The sequence below is a fragment of the Notechis scutatus genome, chromosome Z, assembly GCF_049901735.1.
Source record: "Notechis scutatus isolate UNSWTSFEM ecotype Mainland chromosome Z, rNotScu1.2, whole genome shotgun sequence".
Lineage (NCBI taxonomy): Eukaryota > Metazoa > Chordata > Lepidosauria > Squamata > Elapidae > Notechis > Notechis scutatus.
This window is the reverse complement of record NC_142025.1, coordinates 64,976,012-64,998,559: the sequence shown is the minus strand read 5'-3', so window position 1 is coordinate 64,998,559 and position 22,548 is coordinate 64,976,012. Positions and strand designations below refer to the sequence as shown.

At 40.9% G+C, this 22,548-nt stretch overlaps 1 protein-coding gene across 2 annotated transcripts in view; it reads right to left on the bottom strand.

The window, feature by feature from the left end:
* BMPER (BMP binding endothelial regulator) overlaps positions 1–22,548 on the bottom strand; it is a 525,475-nt gene that overhangs the window by 248,999 nt on the left and 253,928 nt on the right. For both annotated transcript variants that reach the window (XM_026674868.2, XM_087947656.1), the window contains exons 8-9: positions 10,201–10,310; positions 6,580–6,720 (exon numbers count right to left, since the gene is read on the bottom strand). In XM_026674868.2, coding sequence (XP_026530653.1) covers positions 6,580–6,720; positions 10,201–10,310 — 251 coding nt within the window. The remainder of the gene's footprint in view (positions 1–6,579; positions 6,721–10,200; positions 10,311–22,548) is intronic.

The window sequence follows — 22,548 nt, the reverse complement described above, 5'->3', positions numbered from 1 at the left end:
TTAAAATTTACAGTATATTTTAACACACTGTTAATATTAATAATACCATTAAATTCCCTAATCCTAAATGTCCACCTTCTACCCTTAGTTTATTTTAAAATAGAGTAAATTCTGTTTTTCTATTAGTATATATGCTACTGTTTATATTTTCTACTTTTCCATTTTGCTAATGTGTTTTATCCCTATCCATCATCTCTTTTTTTAAAATAAAAGTTTTATTTAAGTTTTCACAAAGCATACAAATACAAATAAAATATCTTTTTTTGAGAACAGCATGTGTTAGGAATAACATGGTTACCTAACGTAGTTTGGGTAAAATAATATATATAAACTATGATAGTGAGTTTAAGTGTGTGTCACTTTAAACTGCAAAGCATGTAATTTTGGGTGCGGCTGTAAATCGCCATAAGAGGGAGCAAGAGAACTTGATTGATTGCTGGCTTACTGGATTGCTTGCAGACAATGATGGATTGATAGTTAGATAACTGCGTGTTCTCTGCTGTTGCTGAAGGAAGAAAAGAGGTTTGACTTCTTCATATCTCTACTGCGAAGAGATATATTACTGGACTGATATTGTAAGTTTACCGACCTCTTTTTCGACACTGGACTTTGCAACTGATTAATCCCCGGACGGACTGAACTAGTGTATGATATATGGACTGTTTGACTATGCTATAAATCTTACTGGAATAAAGTATTTAACTAGCACATTGTATCTGTTTTACTGAGTGTAAACTACAACAATGTTTATCTCACATATTTGCCTGCCTGCCTGACTGCTGTGCAGGTTCTGCTAGGGTGTATATCCCTAACAGCATGACCCTGGGTTATCACTTCTCCATACAGACATAAACTCAATACATGTTTATCTTATACATTCTAATCCATATCTTATAACTATTTTTGCAATGTTTTCAATAGCTTTTCCCTTTCTTTACTTCCTATAGCCTTATTTTAAATTATCTTATTCCTTTCTTAATTCAATTACATATCTTTTTCTAATTTTTAAAATCTTTCTAATCAATGTTTTTATACTTTCATCTGTCCTGTTTACAATTTCATATTATCTTTTCACATAAAACAAATTTTCCCCTGTAATTACTAGACTGGGGTGTAACACCTTTGTATCTTATTTAAATCTTTAAATCTTTAAATTTTAAATCTTATTTAAAAAATTAAGTTACATCTTTACAGTTATACCATTCATTTTCTAACCTCTATTTTATAACACATACCTATTTTCAATCGAATTCTGCTTGGTACATTCCCTTAAAATACACACTAAATTCTTAAAAGAAAAAAGTATATATGTATATATATCTGTGTACATATGTAAAACAATAGTAAATGGAATAATTATTCTATTCAAGTACAGTATTAATAACAATCTTTTACATTTTTATTGCTTTTAACAAACATTACCTAGTAATATCGGTTGTCTTTCACTTTAATCATCTATATTTCATATTTTACTTATTACTGTCTTTAAATAAAAAACCAAATAATAGTTATTAATAGTAGTCAAAAAAGTTATTATTTTTATTCAAGTTCATCTTGTCAACTGATAAAAATCTTTCATGTTTCTTTTCAGTTTTTTTAAATGTTCTTTTTAAATAATTGAGAGCCTTATTCTCTTTACAAACAAATATTCCACTACACATCAATAGAAATTTTTTCTATCACTTTAATCATCTAACATATTTTCTAACCCTTTTCTATTTCTAATATAACAATGCTATCCCATGCACCCTTGCAGAATCCTCTCCTTAAGTTAAATTTTAAACATTGTCTCTGTGTCTTTTAAATAGGTTTATACCTTTAATTCTTGTATGTTTTTCCTGTACCTCTATATCTTGTTTCTGTCTTTTGTAGCTTCTTTTCCTTTCCCTCTTCCCTCTCTTCTTCTCCCTCCCCTTTTTATTCATTTTCTATCTGATTCTCCCTTCTGTGATCCTCCCTTCTGCTTCTTCCTGATATTATGATTACTTTTCAAATTACTCTTTTTTTTGGTTGTTGCTTTAGTACTTAAGTTTTTAACTCCCTTTCCCCCCTTTCCCTTTTTTACCCCGCTTAAAATTGCTTGGTCATTGAAGATGGCTTCTTCGTTGTCCCGCCCTTCTTGTTCTGCCAGTGTTTCTTGTTTTTCATAGTTCAAGATCTCCATTTCTAAAAATTGAAATGCGAAGCCAAAAGATCCTCTTCCATCTTGTGCTTCTTCTTTTTGTTCTTTAAGTTCATTTTTTACTTTTTTACTTTTGTTCTTTAAGTTCATAATTTTTACAAAAATTACTTCAAGGAGTGATGCCATTTAAAAAATTTTAAACAACCCCCAATTGATTTTATTTTATTTCATTAGGATCCTCCATCCAAAGTTCCAGGAATCATCCAATAATCCAAAACTGTTTCTTGCTTCTTTTCTCACTTTCTCTTTCCAGGGGCTTTGTTATCTTATAACACGGTTTCAGCTACAATGTATCTTTTGCAAGCCTTGTTAAAATTCCACTATCAATTTTTTTTAAGTTCCAGGTGGTCTCCTCCATTTTCCAGATTCCACTCTCTTTTTTCCTTTTTCCCTCTGCTGCTTTCTTTCTTTTTTTAAAGAAAGTTTTTAAATTATCCAAGAATCTTTATCCCTTTGACACATTTTCAGCTAGAAATAGCCTATTAATGTCAAAGTGGATTAGTATCAATTTCTTATTCGAATCTCTTCTTCTTAATGTTCCAAGTCAGTTAAAACTGTTGATGTTAGAGGGGAAAAAAGCCAATTCCGTTTCCTTTCCCTTTCTCTTTCGCAGCTTAAAATCTTTTTAGGAATAGTATTAGTCTTTAAAATTCAGGTTCCAGGTACCTTAAATAGATGTTCTCCATTCAACCTGGTCAGTCAAACTTTCTCCTTTAAACTTCCTCCTGCACAATCTTGTCCAGTCAGGTTCTTCTTTGAGATGGCCATTTCTGACCACCGCTGCAACCGCCTTTGGGAAAGGGAGTAATGGCCAGCCGAGGAGGAGAGATGTGGCTCTCCTCAACCCTGCTGATGGCTCCCCCTTCTTCACCACCTTTACGGGGTGGCTTCAGCCCCAGATCCGGGCAGCTCGGGGCGCTCCAGTGGCGAGCACGGATCAAAACCATGGATGATCGCGATTTTGGTCCGTCGCCGAAGACACCCAAACCGGAAGTTATTATCCATCATCTCTTGATCTCTTTGGAGTTCCATCATCTGTTAGCTTCTCAATCATCTTTTTCTTTCTCTCTCTTGGAAACTTACATTTTTTATAATGTTTTTGTGCCCACTAAATATTCTTTTTGAATTGCCCTTTATCTCTTTTTGCTGCATCTTTTGTACACCCATCCATAAATCATTCTCTTTTTTTGAGAGAGAGAGATTTTTATTTTCTCTCTCTGGGCTTTCCCTTTCTTGAGGAGGTTTTCCTTCCCCCCCCCTCTATTCTGTTGTAAGCTTTTAAAGTATTGGAACTTCCGGTTTGCAGGTTTCGGCAGCGGCAGGGATTCGCGATACTGCGCGAGCCCTGCTGCGTTCGCCGTCAAGGTTCCCCTGATTCGTTTGGATCTGGGGATATAGCTGCCCCGTAGAGGCAGCTGAAGACATGGGGGATCCGGACAGGGGTTTGGGGGCGTCGCAGACCCCCTCCCCAGCCGGCAAAACCCCCTTTTCCCAAGACGGACGAGCGGCGGTCAGTAATGGCAGCCATGAAGAAATCTACAGCCGGACAAGCAGGTGCAGGAGGGAGAAAGCTGGAAGAGTAATGAAAGTTGCTTTTAACTGGGACAAGGCAAGAGAAAGTGCCCTGAATCTTGAAGGCTGCTAAGGATACATTGTTCCTAGTAAGAGTTACAAGCTGCAAACATTCTAAAAGGGAAAGTTTTTTTTCTTTCGTTTCACTCTCCTTCCTAACGTGACAGCGGATGGAAAAAATCTTTTTGGCTGTGAGTGGGAAGGGAGAGGGGGGGAAAAAATTGGAGCAATTGAAAATAAGGAGAAGATTGCCTAGATTTTTAAAGAGTTACTAAACACCAATAAGACTTCTAAAAGAGATATTTTAAAGGGAATTTTGTGACTAAACTTTAACCCCAGAAAGAGAAAGTGAAGAAGGAGAAAGTATTTAAAAGAAACAGCCTGTTTGGAGTGTTTGGTGATTTTGGAACTTCTGAGAACTATTTCTGATTAAAAGCACTCGGGTGGTTGTTTGGGAAAACTTTTTCTCTGCACAATGGCATCACTTGTGGATGGACTGAAACTTGTATATCACAAATATGAAAAAGAAAAGCAAGAAGGGAAAGATGTCCTTGGCACTCTTTTTCAATTTTTAGAAATGGCGGTTTGTACTTATGTAAAGCTGAATGAGCAACAGAATGATGGGGACGAAGAAGAAGCCATCTTTGATGAACAAATAACTTTGGTCGGAAAAGGGAAAAAGAAAGAGAAAAAGGAAAAGAAGACTTTAAGATCTGGAAAAGCAACCCAAGAAGAGAAGAATAAGGTGAAAAGGGGACATTATGTTAGGAAACAACAGAAAGGGGGAAAGCAGAATAAAAGGGAGGCGGAGAGACAAGGGGTTAAAGAGGACAAGGAGAAGAAGAAACAAGAAAGAAAGGAAGGGACGAGAAGTCCTAATGGTGGGGAGCAAGATGTTAAGAAGCAAAAGTTTTTTAGAGATAATGGATAAATTTTATTGAAAAAGGGATTCTAGAAAGGTACATAAGATTGCATTTCTATATTTGTATTTAGAAATAACCATAGAAAATTAGAAATAATATGTAATTTAAAATGCGATAAAATATTTAGTATAATCTAGTGAAATTTTGTTAAGAGAAGGGGAGTACTGTAATAGAACAATGATTTAAGATAGGTGATGTGGGGGGAAATAATTTTGGAAAGCATAAGTGTTCCCACAAAGGCATGATATTTAACTGAAATGGGTAAAATGTTTAAGATATAAATGATTGTTAATATTAATGATTAGACTATGTTATTCTAGTGAAACTTTTTGAGAAATGAGAGATTTGAAGTAGGAGAAAGGGGAACATTGTAATGAAATAATGATTTATAATATGTGACGTGGGGGGGGGGGGAATAACTATGGAAAATAGGTGCTCCCATAAAAGTATGTGATTTAACTGAAAAATAATGTACCAAATGTTTAAGACATAAATGAATATTAATATTAATGAATAGATTTGTATTGGTTTTGATAATACTGTATAATTTTAGAATGTACCAGACAGAATCCCAATGTAAGTTATGTGTTTTATATTAAGTATTATAAATATAGGGGAAAGAGATAAAGGCATCATACTCCATTTAGTGTACAGGAGAAGTTTTTTTCAAAGAAGAAAGATAAATGGATAGCTGGAAATAGAACAGACAAAGAATAATAAATATTATGATTCGAATTGAGAGGAGATAAATAAAATAAAATTGAGAAAATTTAAAAGAGAGGAGAAGTTATATAGAAAATTGAAAATGCTAACAAGATATGGAATGGTATATAAAATGAATATGAATTTGAATTTGTGTCTGTATCAAGAGTTTTAACTCGGGACTAAGCAACTTTCAGAAAAGATATTTTTTATGCTTTTATGTTTTGTGTTTCTGTGTATTTATGTTTTGTATGTTTTTAAAAATTAATAAAATTTGTTAAAAAAAAAAGCTTTTAAAGTATTATTTACTTGGTTCCAACTTATCAGTACTTTCTCTCCACCATCTTTCTTGAATCTCACTTTGATTTTTCCCCTCCATTACCTCTTCTACTTTCTGATCTATTTCCCAAATATCTCATTCCTCTTCTTCCCCCAATTGTTGCAGGCTCTCCACACTCATTTTTTTATCTTTAGGCACTCCCCTTCTCTCATTATTGTTCTTTTTAGTTTCACACATATCTTTAAGCATCAAAATTATTACTTCATATCACTCTATTATCACCTGGTATCACCTGAATTTTATTACAATTCAGTAAAAAATTACTCAATATATCTCTAGAATTCCAATCTCAATATTTAAACACTCCCACCAATCCAGTTATTAGTAAAACTTCATTCTCATAGTTATATCTCCAAATCCCTTAAATTTATAATTTTTTAGAATTCTTTAGTAATTTATAGTCTTTTGTTTGTCTTCCCAATTGTCCAAATTTTAAAGTCTTCTTTAATTTTCCTTCTTTCCTCTCTTCTTCTATCCTTTTCTTCTTTGACCTCATGTGATGTTCTATTAGATAATATTAATAGTTCAAATCCAAATTAATCCACTGTGCTTTTTTCAAACTTTCAAGTCCTCAGTTCAATAGCCAGTTTCAATAGTATTTAATTATTAAATGGAACAGCATTCCATTTAAAGAGACAGCTGACTGGTCATCTGCCTAGGGAAAATGCATCAGTGTACTCTACCAAAGGACTAGCTAATTTTATAATTTCATCAGTTTTACTGCATTTTTACATTATGTTCATTTGGTTAAAACATCAGCAAAAATAATAATAAGAGCATGATTTTGAATGTACTACAACTTGTTAAGAAATCAAATGGTCTAATGAAGTGATCCTGAGACACAATTTAAGAATGTGTACCTGGAAAACTTTATTTCCAAACTTGCACACTTTTGTTTCCTCAGAAGACACATATGAGAGGCACTCCTTGCAGCACTCTTCTCTGACTTTGATACAACCTCTGGGAGGGGAGCACTTTTTCTTACATACCACAGTGGAATCCTGCATGGAAATAAAAACAAATGAGACTCCAGACAAGTAACAAATTGATTCCCATGTTTTGGATTCAGTTAGCTAAAACTGAATATATTTAGAGATTACCAATTTATGCTACTACAGAATGGTTTAGCCACACAAATATTTATTTATTTATTTATTTGTTTGTTTGTTTGTTTGTTTGTTATATTTATTGAATTTATATTGCTGCCTATTCGCCCATGGTGACTTGAGGCAGCTTACAGAATGTAAAACCATATTAAAAAATAAAATAAAATAAAAACTAACAAAAAGAATCATATAAATTAATAAAGTACAATAGAACAAAATCTGGAATAAATAAATCACCCCCCAACTCCCACCCACCGCCCTGACAACAGGAGATCACATGAGCCATTTGATGGGTTCCATTCCGCTCTGGGTTCCCAAGGCCCATTGGCAGAACCAAGTCTTCAGCACCTTCCAAAAGAGTATTAGCGATGGGGCTATTCTAATCACTGGGGAAATGATGTTCCAGAGAGAGGGAGCCACCATGGAGAAGGCCCTTCTTCTGGGTCTCACTAGGTGTATCTCCCTCAGGGATGGGACCCACAACATTCCCTGCCTCCCCACTCTGATGGGTCAGGGAGATATGAGCGGCAAGAGATGGTCCCCCAGATAACCTGGTCCCAAGCCACAAAGGGCTTTAAAAGTGACAACCAGCCCTTGAATTGCACCCGGAAGTAAATTGGCAACCAACGCAGCTCCCTCAGGAGAGGTGAAACATGTGCACACTGGGGTCTGTACAAAACCATGCAGGTTGTTGCATTTTGCACCAACTGAAGCTTCCAGATATTCTTCAAGGGCAGCCCCATGTAGAGCGCATTGCAATAATCAAGACGGGAAGTGACCAGGGCATGAGTGACTGTGAAAAAGGGATCATTGGTTCAGGAAAGGTCATAAATGGTGCACAACTCACAGTTGCGCAAAGGCCCTCCTGGCCATGACCACCACCTTCTCTTCGAGCAGGAGTTGTGACTCCAGAAAAACCCCTAGATTCCACACATGGTCTGTTTGGGTCTAGTGCCCCCTATCCAAGACCAAATGTGGCAATTCTCCTTGAACAAATGAACCCAAAACCCAGAGCCACTTGGTCTTGCAAGGGTTTAGTTTCAACCCGTTGCTCCCCACTCAGCCCCTAACAGCCTCCAGGTGCTGAGAGAGGGAGGACACAGCAACACTTAACTCACCACAGGCCGAGACATATAGCTGAGGATTATCACGACGGTGAGGGATAATCTCACCCAGTGTTTTCATATACATGTTGAACAGGAGTGGAGAGAGAACCAAGCCCTGCGGAACCCCATAAAGCAGAGGGCGAGGGCTGGATCTCTCACTTTCTATCAACACTGACTGAGAGCGGCTGCAGAGGAAGGAAGTGAACCAGGGCAGCACAAGGCCTCCCACTCCCATCCCCCGAAGCCATGGTCAGTGGTATCAAAAGTCACCAAGAGGTCAAGTAGAGCAAGGATGGGTTCACTACCTCCATCCTGCTCCCACCAGAGATCATCCAAAAATGTGACCAATGCCATTTCTGTCCCAAATCCAGGCCTGAATCCTGACTGGTAGTGGTCGAGATAATCCGTTTCATCCAGAAACCTCTGGAGCTGCTGCACAACCACCTTCTCAACCACCTTCCTCAAAAAAAGAAGATTGGAGACAGGTCAGAAATTATCCAACAAGGTGGAGTCCAGTGATGGCTTCTTAAGAAGAGGGTGCACCACAGCCTCCTTAAAGTACTGGGGAACCATTCTCTCCTGTAGGGAAGCATTAATCACCACCAGAATCTACCCGTCTGTCACCTCCTGGGAAGCTTTATACTACTATTTGTTTCTTTATCACTATACCTTTTACTTCCCAAATTCTTAGCACTACATGGGGATCCAGAAATGAAATTATTGCTAGACTTTCTTTTCAAAATTAGCTTTTGTGTGTTCTTGGGGCCTTTTAGTGGCATTAATGCTTTCCAGTGCTGGTTTTAGGATTTTAGATGCCATGGGACATTCTCAACCAGAATTTTCAGCCTGGAAGCTGAATAATCACTAATATTTGTTGTTGTTTCCTATAAAATGACTCCAGTTCACTAGAACAGTGCTATTCTTGAATTAGCACATATCTGAAATGCCATTTCTGGAATGGATTTCAGTGGCTCTCTTTCAACCAGCATCAATCTCTAGTGAGAATCTTGCTATTCATACGAAAGATCCAGAAGCATCCTTCTCAAGGCAGACTTATAAATGAGGCCAAATGTTAGTCAGGTAAGGTCAAAAGCAAAAGGCTTGAGGGGGATCCATCATGATACCAATGCACAGTTTTCCTGCTGAAAAACAAATGGCTCTTGACGCAGATTTAGATTTTAATCTGCTCCATATATAAGCTTCAGTCTTCCAGTTGGCAGTTTTTATTTTCTTTGTGCTACCGGTAATAGTTTTTCTAGTAGCTGAAATAAAAACTACCTTATCAAAAGCTATGTTCTTGAATCCCTGCCCATGAGCCTTTTAATACCAGTATCAGCCTGGAAGGAACAAGGCAATTGATAATACATTGTACACTTATCTGTATTTTTTAGGTAGATCTCAAAACCAGATAAAACCCCTGCACTATATTTGCCACTATTTACGTAGGTTAACTGAGTAACAAAATGGGTGATTAAACTTTATGTTTAAATTCTTCTTGTAAAGCACTATATGAATATTTGTGTATAATAAATATAAATATATGCCCAATCACTCTGTCTCAGCCCTAGGAAAAGGTAACAGCAAACCACTTCTGAAATGCTGCCAATAAAACTGTAGGGACTAATCTAGGCAATCACCAGGAGTCAACAATAACTCAAGGGCATGCACAAAAATATTTCTTCTGATTGCTCAGGACTCTCAATCCACCAAATGACTCTTCACTAACTTGACATACTAATAGTTATTTGATTAGTTCTTTGGTTTGAACATTTTCTTCTAGAACATTTATGACAGCTGCCCAGAGTCACACTTCAGAGTGAGATAGCTGGCATATAAATGTAATAAATAAATAAATTACTGGCACATAATCAGAGTGAGTTGTCAGAAGAAAGATGGAATAATTTGGCTTCTGCCATCACAGCATATCCAAGCAAGGGCAACCCCATGAGGAGAGCTGTCCACATTCAGACTATGTGTGCCTCTTCCACAACTCCCTGAGGGATTGTTTGCCTGCCTCTGAAGACAGCAGCATGTACAGGCAAGTTTTATATATTTTTGGTAATGCGCAAAGTACTTTAAAACAGGAATCAAATATTTATACAGAAATAATGCGTGTTTCCAAGGTTTCAGTTCTTGAAATTACCTAATCCACTGTGACTTATGAGAAATACCTGTCATATTACAAATGGCAGCAAATTCCTTAGTCTCAAATTGCACAAAATTTATCATATAAAAAGGATACTATGGAAAATAATTATTAATGTCTCACCCTGCATGTACATTTAGTACAGTTGTCATACATGAAGGAGGCTCCATTGTCATAAACATCACTATGAAAGAGACAACTTCCAAATGGGAGATCAAACACTTTCCTCTGCCCTGCATATAAATAAGAGAAAAAGAATGCAGTTAAAAGGAAAGTGTATTGTAGGAAAATCAATTACCTGCAATCAGTGGTGGGATTCAATTTTTTTTACTACCGGTTCTGTGGGAGTGGCTCAGTGGGCATGGCAGGGGAAGGATAATGTAAAATCTCCAGTCACAGGTGGCATTTGCCGGTTCTCTGAACTACTCAAAATTTCCGCTACCGGTTCTCCCGAACTGGTCAGAAGCTGCTGAATACCACCTATGCCTGCAATGTATTATTGCTTGTGTAAGTCAGTTTTATTTTATTGTGAACTAGAGTAAACAAAATAATAAAAGTGGTGTTAAACCTATGATAGCATAATTTCTTTATCCAATGAGTTCAACACCTTTTATTCTGACTAGTAATAGCATTCTGCAGGATCGGGTAAAACTATTTTCCTAAGCTTTCTACTCAAGTCCATTAAAGAAGCAAAAGATGAATCTAAAATTTATTTCTATGCTAGCCTTCTTCAATTTGACACCATTCAGGTATGTTGATAGTTTAGAGTTTAGAAATTTCAGATGCAGAAGGTAAAGATACTATATCTCAGCTGCAAGAATCTGAAACCCTCAAGGATAGCAATGGTCAATTCTTTGATTGTCATCAGGTGGTTGTCCACAATTTTGGTGCCCAGAAACAGTAGTCTTAACTGAATGAAAAATATTTTTAATGTTTTTTTAATTAGGTATTCATGCACTCCTTTCAAAATCTGGACAAAAACCAAGTTGGGAAAACTGCTTTAAATTTTTATCCTCATGTTAATTTAATTTTGTCACTATTTCTGACAAATGTTGACATTTCAGAATCGAAATAGCAGAAATAGCTGTATTGTGTAAGACATGGCACAAACAGCAAAAAGAAAAAAAAATGTCCAACATGTTTTCTTCTAGCAGAAACACCACTGCAATAGGGCAAGTGTGATAAATCAGATAGCCGCTAAGAGCTGCTATATTTACTTGTCAGCTCAGAACCTGCTCTCCAAAAAATTATTTTCAGATTTCACTCTGCTGTTTCACAATAATGGAAATAAAATGGAGTATTATCTGAATAACCTTCTCAGGAAGCAAAGGCTATCATCATATTCTGAAAGATACCATTCAATAGTCTGTGAGAGTGATATATGTATCCACAAACTTTGCTCTACAGCCTGTTTTGGCAGAGCAGGTTTTTAGTATGTTTCCTAATTTTCAAATGTGCAGAAAAATACAGCTAAGTAGCTAAGAATATTTTCCAGCTTCATTTATCCATTGAATACCCAGTATAATCATATGGTTCATTCAGAAAGTGCAGAAAGCAGGATAAAGTCAATTTGCAAAGAGGTCAGATCTCTGTGTTTGTTAACTTTTAAACAAAGATAGAAGTTCCTCAACATCTTACATCTTTGATGAAAAGAAAATACTATCTTCCAGTCCTGCTGCTGATTTTTTTTAAAAAAAACAGAAGAATAAATATTAACCAAACAATGCCTGTTGCTAATATTGAACACCATGAACTTCCTCTCAGGGTGAAGCCTCTAAATCTGCTCCCAGAGAAATTCAAGGCATAATTCTACATTAGTAGTCCAAGGAAGTATATATTTTGGCCCAGTCACTCTCTCTAAGCGCAACCCACCTCACAGGGTTGTTGTTCTGGGAATAATTAGAGGAAGGAGTATTAAATGCGTTTACTGCCTTGAGTTCCTTATAAAAATAATAAAGCCAGAATATAAATAAATAAACCATAAATTAAAAAAATAATCTCCTGCAACAAGAGATATATGAACATGGCAGCTTTCTTCCTGGTAAAGAATCTTAATTCCATCTAAAAAAGTGCTAAACTGGCAGACATCATTATATCTGTAATAGTGAATTTGTACATTAATTGGGCATTCTGTAGAGAAACACATCTATATTTTTGTTATGGATCCAATTCTCTCAGCCAATTCTAATAAAAGTCATTTCTAAAGAAAGACCATGTATTTAGTTTTCTGCTTTCTCACAATGAGAAAAAAAGGAGGAGAAAACAGAAGTGGAAAAATTTGATGGGGAAATGATGCTGGAGAATTCTTGGGAAGATAACTTGTAAATGCATGAAATACTAAAGAAGAAGGTTTCAGAATCAATGGTTTCTATGAATGCAGACCGATTCTAAACAATTAGGAAGACAAGCAGATCATATCTTTAGAATTAATAACATTAGAAGTGTGTTAGCAGATATCTCAGAGCTCCTCGGGAGTAAAAGAGCAAAGGTTTGCACATTCCCAATACAAAGGGGATGAAGATCAAGCTCACTTGTGCTAGATTAGGAAAGTGTCACAAAATAATTCCTTGCATGCTAATTCCATGAGCAAATAAGTATATTCTCAATGAGTTGATATAAAAATAGTGATTATCAGCAGCTAGAGTATGATGTATATTGAACAGTGTGGATTTAATAGTGTGTCAAATTTCTTCTGCTGGTGAGCAAACTGCAGTGATTAAGCTGAAAATAATATTACACAGCCTTAAAATGATTCAGGACATCCTGCAAAATAACATATTTGATGTAAAGTTTGGTGATAGAAAGTAGTAATTTGTCAGTGTATAAGAATTCATGAACTGGGATAGACATGGCAACAAGTCCGCCAATGAGGACTGTTTGGTGACTGAGACACAGGATTTGTTGTGTGAGCCATGTGAGACAGTTTGGAGCTTGGGCATGGCTTAGCTTAAAAGAGTATAAAATAGTTCATTTGTCTTTGCTTTAGTGTTCTAGTGCTTCTTCTTGTACTTGTTACTTCTTGTCTCTACCGCATTGCAAGAGCTGCATGGATATTATATACATGCATCATGTTTTATATTATTGTATATAAAGAAGTTTCTTCTATATAATGAATCCTGCTGAATTATTTGTTTGTGTGCTGGCTGGATTGCTACAAACTGCGAAAGGTTATGGGCCCACCCAGCCAGTCCAAGAACACAGTAAGACTGAACTGTAATCAAGCTGAGTGATTAAGTAAGGACCAGCCTCTACCCCTTCAAAAAATAACTATAGATTCTTAAAAACTTTGTATTTCAAAAGGAATCTTTTATTGAAGAGGGGTAAAAGTAAGTCAAAATTCAAAGCAGGATCTGAGGTCCCTCATACAACTAGCATAAAGGGAATTAGAAACCCCTTCCAACAGTCTGATGTGGATTACATCAATCTGCAGATATGAAGATGTTATTATACCAGCATTTCTAAAAATGCAGATAAGGAAAGTTTCTCAGGGCTATCTTCTGGCACTGCAATCCACATGGCCCCTTCTCCCCTTACATCTCCTCAAGAGGTGAGAATTTTCCAGGCATTGGGGCACCAGGCAACAGTTGTAAATCATGTAAAGGGTTATACAAAAGACAGCATAAGAAATAGGATACTTAGGCTATATAGAGAGGAAAATAATTAAATGCATCAAATCCCCCCCCTTTCTTCCATCGAAGAATGGCAGAAACACAGATCTGACATATTGCCCTCCTCAAAAAAAATTAATAAATCCATACATAATGGAATACATAAAACATATATTATATTAAGAATTAGGATGGTTTGTGAGGTATTTCAAGTGGAATTTCCATAACAATGTGGGGGCTTTCATTTTAAAAGGAGGGTGGGTGTTTCCATGCTACTAAATATTGTGTGGAGCCCTAATGAGTGTGTGAGTCAAGGATATCTTTAATTTCAAAATGTTGTTCACCTTACACCATAATGGGGGTTGGAGGTGTGAGTAAAGGGGGGTCTGAGCTTTGAAGTGATTTCTGGTTTGAATAGGCTGCAGTGAAATACTGGATGCACCTGTCTAAGTGTCTTAGGAAGTAGGAGTTCTTCAATGATGGGATTGATGATTCTGGTGATGGGAAATGGACCAATGAATTTTGGTCCCAGTTTCTTAGAAGATTGTAATGATTATAGAAAATTTGAAGATAAATATACATGGTCCCCAAATTTGAACAGTTTGGGTTCACAGCGTTTTTGTCAGCTTGAGCTTTAAAAGCTGGCCAAGTGGTTTGTAAATTGTTTATCCACTCCTTAAGGGAGGAGATGTCCGGTTCCTTGATGGGCTCTGGCATGGGGTTGAATTCTTGTCCTGTGGCTACTTGGAAAGGGGTGAAATCAGTGCTATTGTGTACAGAGTTATTGTAAGCTACCTCAGCAAAAGGCAAAAGATCAGTCTAATTGTCCTGTTGGTAGTTAATAAAACATGTTAAACATTGTTCTAATATTCCATTGGTTCTCTCCACCCACCCACTCATCTGGGGGTGGTACGAAAAGCTCAAACCCTGGGCAGAGCCTAATCGGTTTAAAAATGTCTACCAAAATTTGGAAATGAATTGTGTGCCCCTGTCTGAGATAATCCATTGGGGAGCTCCATAGAGGCAATAAATATGCACTAAAAACATCTTTGTTAATGCCTTGGCTTTTGGGATCTTCTGGCAGGGTATAAAATGGACTTGTTTTGAAAGGAGGTCCATTATAACCCAAATGACTGTGTTTCCCGCACTTTCAGGCAGCTTCCCTATAAAATCCATAGAAGGTTCTGCTACGTCTGTAGGAGTCCTGGGGATTTTCTTTGTTGTCTTTTTACAGCTGCGCAGATAGGACAGCTAGCAATGTAGCTCTCAATGTCTTTTTTAAGGGATGGCCACCAAAATTGTCTTTTGATGAGGTGCAGAGTTTTTACACATCCAAAATGTCCAACTATTTTGGAGTCATGGCATCGTTTCATGAAGTCCAGTCTCTGGCTGGCAGGGACATAAAGTTTGTTCTCTACCCAGGCTAAACCGTCTTTAAGTAAACAAATATTTTTGTGAGCTTGGAGCCAGTCATTCTTAAGTAGCACCTCCTAAAATTTGGAAGACATTGCATTGTCCACAAGTGATTCTTTTTTCCCCTTATGCACGGGGGATCACTTTGGCAGCTACTTGGGTTGGTTGAAGTATGGGTTTAATAATTTCAGTCTTTTTGCTGTTGTACTGGGGTTTCCTGGACAGGGCATCAGCCAAGAAGTTTTTCCCTCCTGGAAGATACTTGAAAGTGAAATTAAAGCATTTAAACTATTGCACCCAATGTACTTGTTTGGGGGAGAGTTTCCATGGAGCTTTCAGGGCTTCTAAATTTTTATGATCAGTCCAGATTTTGAAGGGGATTTTGTTACCTTCTAGGAAGTGTCTCCATGTGAGGAGTGCCCATTGCATAGTATATGCCTCTTTCTCCCATATGGCCCATCTTTGCTCGGTTTCTGTCAGTTTCTTGGAAGTATAAGCACATGGTTGCAACTGTCCATGTTCATTCTCTTGGAGTAGAACTGCTCCAACTGCTACATTGCTGGCATCTGCTTGGATGTTTGTTCGGGGTCTGGGTGTTTTAGGATTGGTTCTGCTTATGAATAATTGTTTAAGTTTTTCAAATGCCATTTGGCATTCCATCGTCCAGTTAAGGGATTGCCTTGGCTTCTGTCCCCCCTCCTTTTATTTTTAATAAGCTTGTAATGGGGAGGGTGATATTCACAAAAGCCAGAATGAACTGATGGTAAAAATTTGCAAAACCCAGGAAACTTTATAGTTGTTTGTGGATTTTGGGCGGCTTCCAATCAATAACAGCTTTTACTTTTTGTGGGTCCATCTCTATTCCCTTGTGGGATACTCTGTATCCCATGTCATCAATTTTCTCTTGGTGGAACTCACATTTAGAGAGTTTTGCATATAGTTTGGCAGCTTGGAGTTTCGTGAGAACTGCTCAGACTAGTTTTGTGTGCTCTTCTTTTGTCTCGGTGTAAATTAAAATGTCATCAACATAAACTAGGACCTCTTTGTACAAATGTTCATGGAGCACCTAGTTAATTAATTGCATAAATATGGCAGGGGCTCCTTGTAATCTGAAAGGGAATACTTTAAACTGGTAGCACCCCAGCAAGGTGTTAAAAGCAGTCATCCACTCCTCCCCTTTCCTAATTTTGATGCAGTAGTATACTTCTCATAAATCTAACTTTGAAAAAAAAATCCCTTTAGAGAAGTGGCCAGCAGGTCCTTCATAAGGGGGAGCAGGTACATATTTTCCACGCTGATAGTGTTCAGGTTTCTAAAATCCATGCAGAGGCATAAGGTGCCATCTTTCTTTTTGCGGAATAATACTGGGACTATTTTTGGTAGATGGGTTCGATGAAACCCCTTTTTAGATTTTTGTCGATAAACACTCTGAGTTCATCTAGTTCTCTAGGGGACATGCAGTACATTTTTGGTTTTTGGAAGTTTAAGCCCCCAGCAGGATCTCAATGGCACAATCCATGGCACAATGAGGTGGGAGTTCATCAGATGCTTCCTCGCTAAATACTTTGGCCAAATCCTGGTATTCTTTGGGGATGCTAGTGGGCTCAGCAGGTTAGCCAGTCATGGCCATTTCCCTATTCTCTTTTCCTTCCTTTCCTCCCTCTGGGATGATTGCAAATGTTACATGTTTCTGGAATTGTATGGTTCCTCTTTCCCAGTTTATTTTAAGGTTCCACTTCCATAGCCATGTGAGTCCTAGGACAAGTGGCCCTTCCATTCCTGGGACTACAATGAATGTGAGGATTTCGCTATGGTCCCCCAGTTTTATTTGTAATGTCTCTCCCCCGGCTACAGTCCTGTCTAATTGGCAGAATGCAATTTGGTTTTTCATTCTCCTTAGGCGAATTCCCAATCTCCCTACTAGGGTTGAGATTCAGGTGCACCCTGAATCTAGTAATGTTGCTATTTCCTCCCCTTTCCCTCAGCTGGGCATAAACACTCTTAGGGGTTGGGTGAGCAGTTTGATTGGGTCACTTACCAGTGGATAGCCTTCCAGATCACTTTCGGAGTAGCTCAGGTCTTCTTGGGGCACTGGAGTTTCTTCCTCTGGGTTTGGAGGGCAACGGAACCCCACAGCTTCTCAGCTTCTCAGCACAGTTTCTTTTCCTCAGTGGTTGGGTTTCGCAGGTTTCCCCCCGATGGGTGATCAGACTTTCTTATGGAGGTTTTTGAATGGCACTCTGCTGTGCGATGTCCTTCCTTCCCACACTTAAAGCAGCCAGATTGCCTTGGAGGCATTCCAGATTGGGATTTGAATGGCTCCCACTTCCCCTGAGGTGGGGATCTTCTCCAAGCTCTGCCAGTTCTGTACTGGTTTTGGGTCATGTTGATCTCTGCCTCCTCTGCCACCAGCTACCATTCATGCCAATGCAGGCTAGGCAGGCAGTGTACAGGTCATTACTGAGTTAATCTTTGAACCAGCAGACTAAAATAACTTCTGGCTAGTCGACTCGGCTGGCCATGTCATGGAATTCCTCGGTGTATTTGGCTACAGGGTGATGGCCCTGCTTTATGACCCTAATGCAATCATGGGCTTTGCAATCGGCAAGGGTGTCTTCAAAGTGGTGGCATAGGGCTGTCATGAATCAATTGAGATTCCACAGCTCTGGAGCATCGACATTGTGGAGGGTCACCATCCATCTGGCAAATGTACCTTCTAGGGTTAGGGTGACAACTCGCAGTCATGCCCCCTGGGTTGGGAAGTTCCACCCATATTCTTGCATATAGGTGAGGACTTGAGCCAGGAAAATGGGCGTTGGTACCTACTTGATACGCCCATTCTCGTCGAGCTGCGTAGAGCATCCAGATAGTGGGAGGTGCTCTAGTCTTCATTCTGACAGGCTGAGCTATAATTGAGGAACGCTCCTCCTCCTCCACGTGACTCCTCCATGCGTTCCCCCAGTTTTACGAAGACGAGAAGACAACAGCTATCCTCTCATATCAACTATATTACAAGACTCAACTCTGAACTATATACATCATTGGACGAAACAGGATTCCCCCCCCCCCAGACGGACCAATTAGGGTGGGGCTGGATGCTCTACGCAGCTCGACGAGAACGGGCATATCAGGTAGGTACCAACGCCCATTCTCCATTGAGCTGCTGCGAGCATCCAGATAGTGGGACATACCAAAGCCTGGCTTGTCCTATGGGAGGGACTCCGTCTGGTCCGGAATCACCTCTGGATCATTTGCCACCTGTTGAAGGACTCGCCTGCCAAAGGAAGCCTCAGCTGAGGCGAAAACATCGATTTTATAGTGGCGTATGAATGGAGATGGAGACGCCCAGGTAGCTGCTCGACATATGTCCTGAATTGACGCCTGAGTAGCCCAGGCAGCCGAGGTGGCCGCACTCCTTGTAGAGTGAGCGGTAATGCCACTAGGGACAGGAAGAGCCTGTGCTATATAGGCCTTGGATATAGTAGCCCTAATCCAACGGCCAACAGTAGACGGGGAAACCTTGCAACCCAGCATCTTTGGCTGAAAAGACAGGAATAAGGATTCTGATTTTCTGATTGATTGAGTACGGTAGATGTAAATACGAAGAGCCCTTCGCACATCAAGAGTGTGCCACTGCCTTTCCCTTTCTCGAGAAGGCTTGGGACAAAAATTAGGTAGGATCAATTCCTGGGATCTATGAAAGGCCGAGTTGATTTTAGGCATAAAGGCGGGGTCTGGTCTCAGGACCACCCGATCAGCGTGGAAGACGCATAAATCTTTTCTCACGGATAGAGCTGCTATTTCAGATATCCTTCTTGCTGATGTTATCGCCACCAGGAACACCACTTTGAGTGTGAGGAACTGAAGTGGCGCCTCCCTGAGAGGTTCGAAGGGAGGTTTAGTTATTGCCATAAGAACTTTATTAAGATCCCAGGTAGGATACCTGTGAATCACCGGAAGGCGTAGATTGGAAGCCCCTCTAAGGAAGGACCTTATGCAAGGGTGGTGTGAGAGTGAGCCAGAAGAACTACTAGAGATCACCGTTGCCAGGGCTGTGACCTGCCTTCTCAGAGTGTTGGGGGAGAGACCCCTATCTAGCCTGGCCTGTAGGAAGGCTAGGAGTTGGGCGATTGAAGGTGAGAGCGGATCCACGGACGACTTACGGCACCACTGACAAAAGATATTCCAGGTTGCGTCATAAATGCGAATAGTCGAAGGCCGCCTTGCTGCCAAGATGGTATTGATGACCTGGGCCGACAAACCCTCATCCTTTAATCTTTCCCGCTCAACCTCCAGACGGCTAGCTGAAGCCACTGCGGGTCTGGATGCTGAAGAGGACCCTGGGACAGAGAGATCCTGTCGAGGGGGATCCTCCACGGTGGGGCCACTGATAGATTGTGAAGATCCGCAAACCACGGTCTCCTGGGCCAAAACGGGGCTATCAGGAGGACCTCCGCCTGTTCGAGGATCAATTTCTGAATCACCCTGGGTATCAGCGGGAGGGGTGGGAAGACGTATAGAAGCCCAGTGGGCCAGGGGCAACGCAGGGCATCATGATTCTCTGCGCTGTCGGCAGGATAACGAGAGAAGAACCTCGGTGTCTGGGCGTTGAGAGGAGATGCGAACAAGTCCACCACAGGCTGACCGAATCTCGTTGCTGCCTCCCTGAATAAGGAGGGTGCAGGCGCCATTCCAATTGGTCCAGCTTGGCCCTGCTTAGCCAGTCTGCTTGGACGTTCGAGACCCCGAGATGTGCTCTGCCCTGATGGATAAGAGATGTCTTTCTGCCCATCGACAGATTTGCTCGGCCTCTCTCACGAATGGAATGAGTGCCCCCTTGACGGTTGATGTGAGCCTTGGTGGTAGTGTTGTCTGTTAAAACCAGAATGTGACGGCCTTGTACCTGAGGGAGGAAGGCACGTAGAGCCAGATATACTGCATGCAGCTCCAGCCAGTTGATGCTGCAGCGTCGCTCGGTTGTTGACCAAGTTCCCTGGGCTGAAAACGACTGCATGTGAGCTCCCCATCCGTAAAGGCTGGCATCTGTTGTGAGAGTGACCCTCTGGGGCTCCTTGAAGAGATGACCTCGGTTGGTAGACGGTCTTGTCCACCAGAGAAGCGAGGCGAGAACCCTTGGGGGACCTTCACCACGATACCTGAGTTGCTCCTTCCGGAACGCGTTGGTAAGGCAGGAGGAACCACTGCAGGGATCTGGAATGTAAACGTGCCCAGGAATAATTGATATACAGGAGACCAACTTTCCAAGCAGCTTGGATAGGTTTAGTAACGAAGCCCTTTTATTTTGCCTGATTGTCTTGATAGCTTTTTGTATACTGGTGAATCTCTCTTGGGAAAGGAATACCCTCCCTTGAACCGAATCAATTACAGCTCCCAGATGCGCTATACGGGTGGAAGGATTAAGCTGGCTCTTTTCCCAGTTAACGAGGAATCCATGAGCCTGAAGCACTGAGAGGGTAATCTTAGTATCACTCTCAGCCTGATGTCGGGTAGGAGACAGAATAAGGATATCGTCAAGGTAGCAGTGAATGCAAATAGGGAAGTGTCTAAGGTGCACTGCCGGGGCCGCCAACACCTTGGTAAAGGTCCTCGGGGCCGAGGCAAGACCGAAAGGAAGGGCTACGTACTGGAAATGTTGATTGTTATAGCAAAATCTCAGATACTTGGAATACGAGGGGTGAATAGGTACATGGAGATAAGCCTCAGAGAGATCGATGGAAATGAGCCAGTCTCCCTTCCTAGTACCCTGTAAGATAGACTGAAGTGTGTGCATCTTGAATTTGTGATGAACAACATAGCGATTGAGCCTCTTTAGATCTAAAATGGGTCTCCAACCCCCGGAATGCTTCGGGACCAGAAAGAGGAGGGAATAAAAACCCCCTCCCCGCTGTGACAAGGGTACAGGCTGGATGGCCTTGATATTGGAAAGATGAGTGATAGTGGCCGCCATGAGAGCCCGCTTAGTCGGGTCCCTGGAAAGGGGAGAAACCATAAAATGCTCTGGAGGAGGCAATTGAAACTGAAGAGGGAGACCAAACCTTACAGTATCCCTAACCCAGGAATCAGACGTGGATAAGTCCCACTGGTCGGCAAAGTACTTAAGGCGACCGCCAATGGGATAAGAAGTTGAAGGGCTACCTGGGACGGTGGGGAGCTTTATTCCCCACGCCCCAGAAGGGTCTCCTGTAGGAGCCTCCCCTTCTATTTCTATCCCCTGAGTCGCTCCGGTCCTGATAGGTCGACCGGAACATCGGGGAGCCCTGATACCTGGGGGTGAAGGCCGGTGGAAAGGAAGATCGAAAGGAGCCCCTCTGAAAGGACTGAGACCCTCTAGACTCTTGCCTTCGAAAAAGAGATGGAAGGAACTTCTTCTTATTCCGGCTCTCCATCAGCAACGGATCAAGTGCTGGGCCAAACAATTTTCCCCCTGACAAAGGAGCTGAGGCTAATTTGGCTTTGTTCTTGACATCGGCCTGCCAGTGCCGAAGCCATAGTAACCTACGTGCAGAGACGTGCGAGGAGATGGCCCTAGCGGAAAATTTTACGGAATGAAAGGTGGCATCGGCCGCGAACTCTGCTGCGGCCGTTAGTTTCGCAATGTCCTGATGTGCCCTAGTGTTTGAAGGGGGAACATGCTGTCTTAACTGCCTGAGCCACCTGATAGAGGCTCAGGTGAAGAATGATGCGGCTGTGGCCGACCGGATGGCCCAAGCATCCGACTGGTGCGCTCGCCGTAAAGCCATCTCAGCCCGCTTATCCTCCCGCTTCAGCGCTTCTAAAGCGTCGGTGGGGTTGGATGAGGATGCTAGCCTCACTATTGGATCATCTACCTCCGGAGTGTTTAGCATGTTGGAAAACTCCGAGTCGAGATTGAACAACCTCTTGTCTTGACTGGAGGGAGCAGGAGGGGGGCCCGCAGAGGCCCATTGTCTAGCGACCAAATCGGAAAAAATTGGGGGAGTTGGAACGACCTCGGTTTCGATGACCGGCTGTCTGAAAACTGAGTCTTCTGGTCCCCCCGGGATCGCCGGTGATGGTTCAGAAGGAGCCTGGGGAATCAGGCCCAAGACATTCTTTGCCTTGAATAACAAGGACTTAAACAAGTGAGGCTTAAATAAGCCTACGAATACTGGCTGGTCAGGGGAAATGCCCTCGTCCTCGGACATCTCCCCTTCCATGAGGTCTACCTCGAAGAATGGTTCTGAATACTGGATCGACCCCGTCTGAACCTTCCTCTTCCCTGAAGGGTTCAAACCCCATTTCTTCCTCTTCCTGGCTCACCTCTCCTTCCAGGAAGGGGGCTTCCACTTGGGAAGGTACCTGACCGTGATGCGATGGCGGTCTGGAGAGAGATCTTCCGGACATCGACTCGACCTCGGGTGCCATCGTTTGGGATCCTGTTCTGGACAACTGTTGCATGCCCTCTGCTATT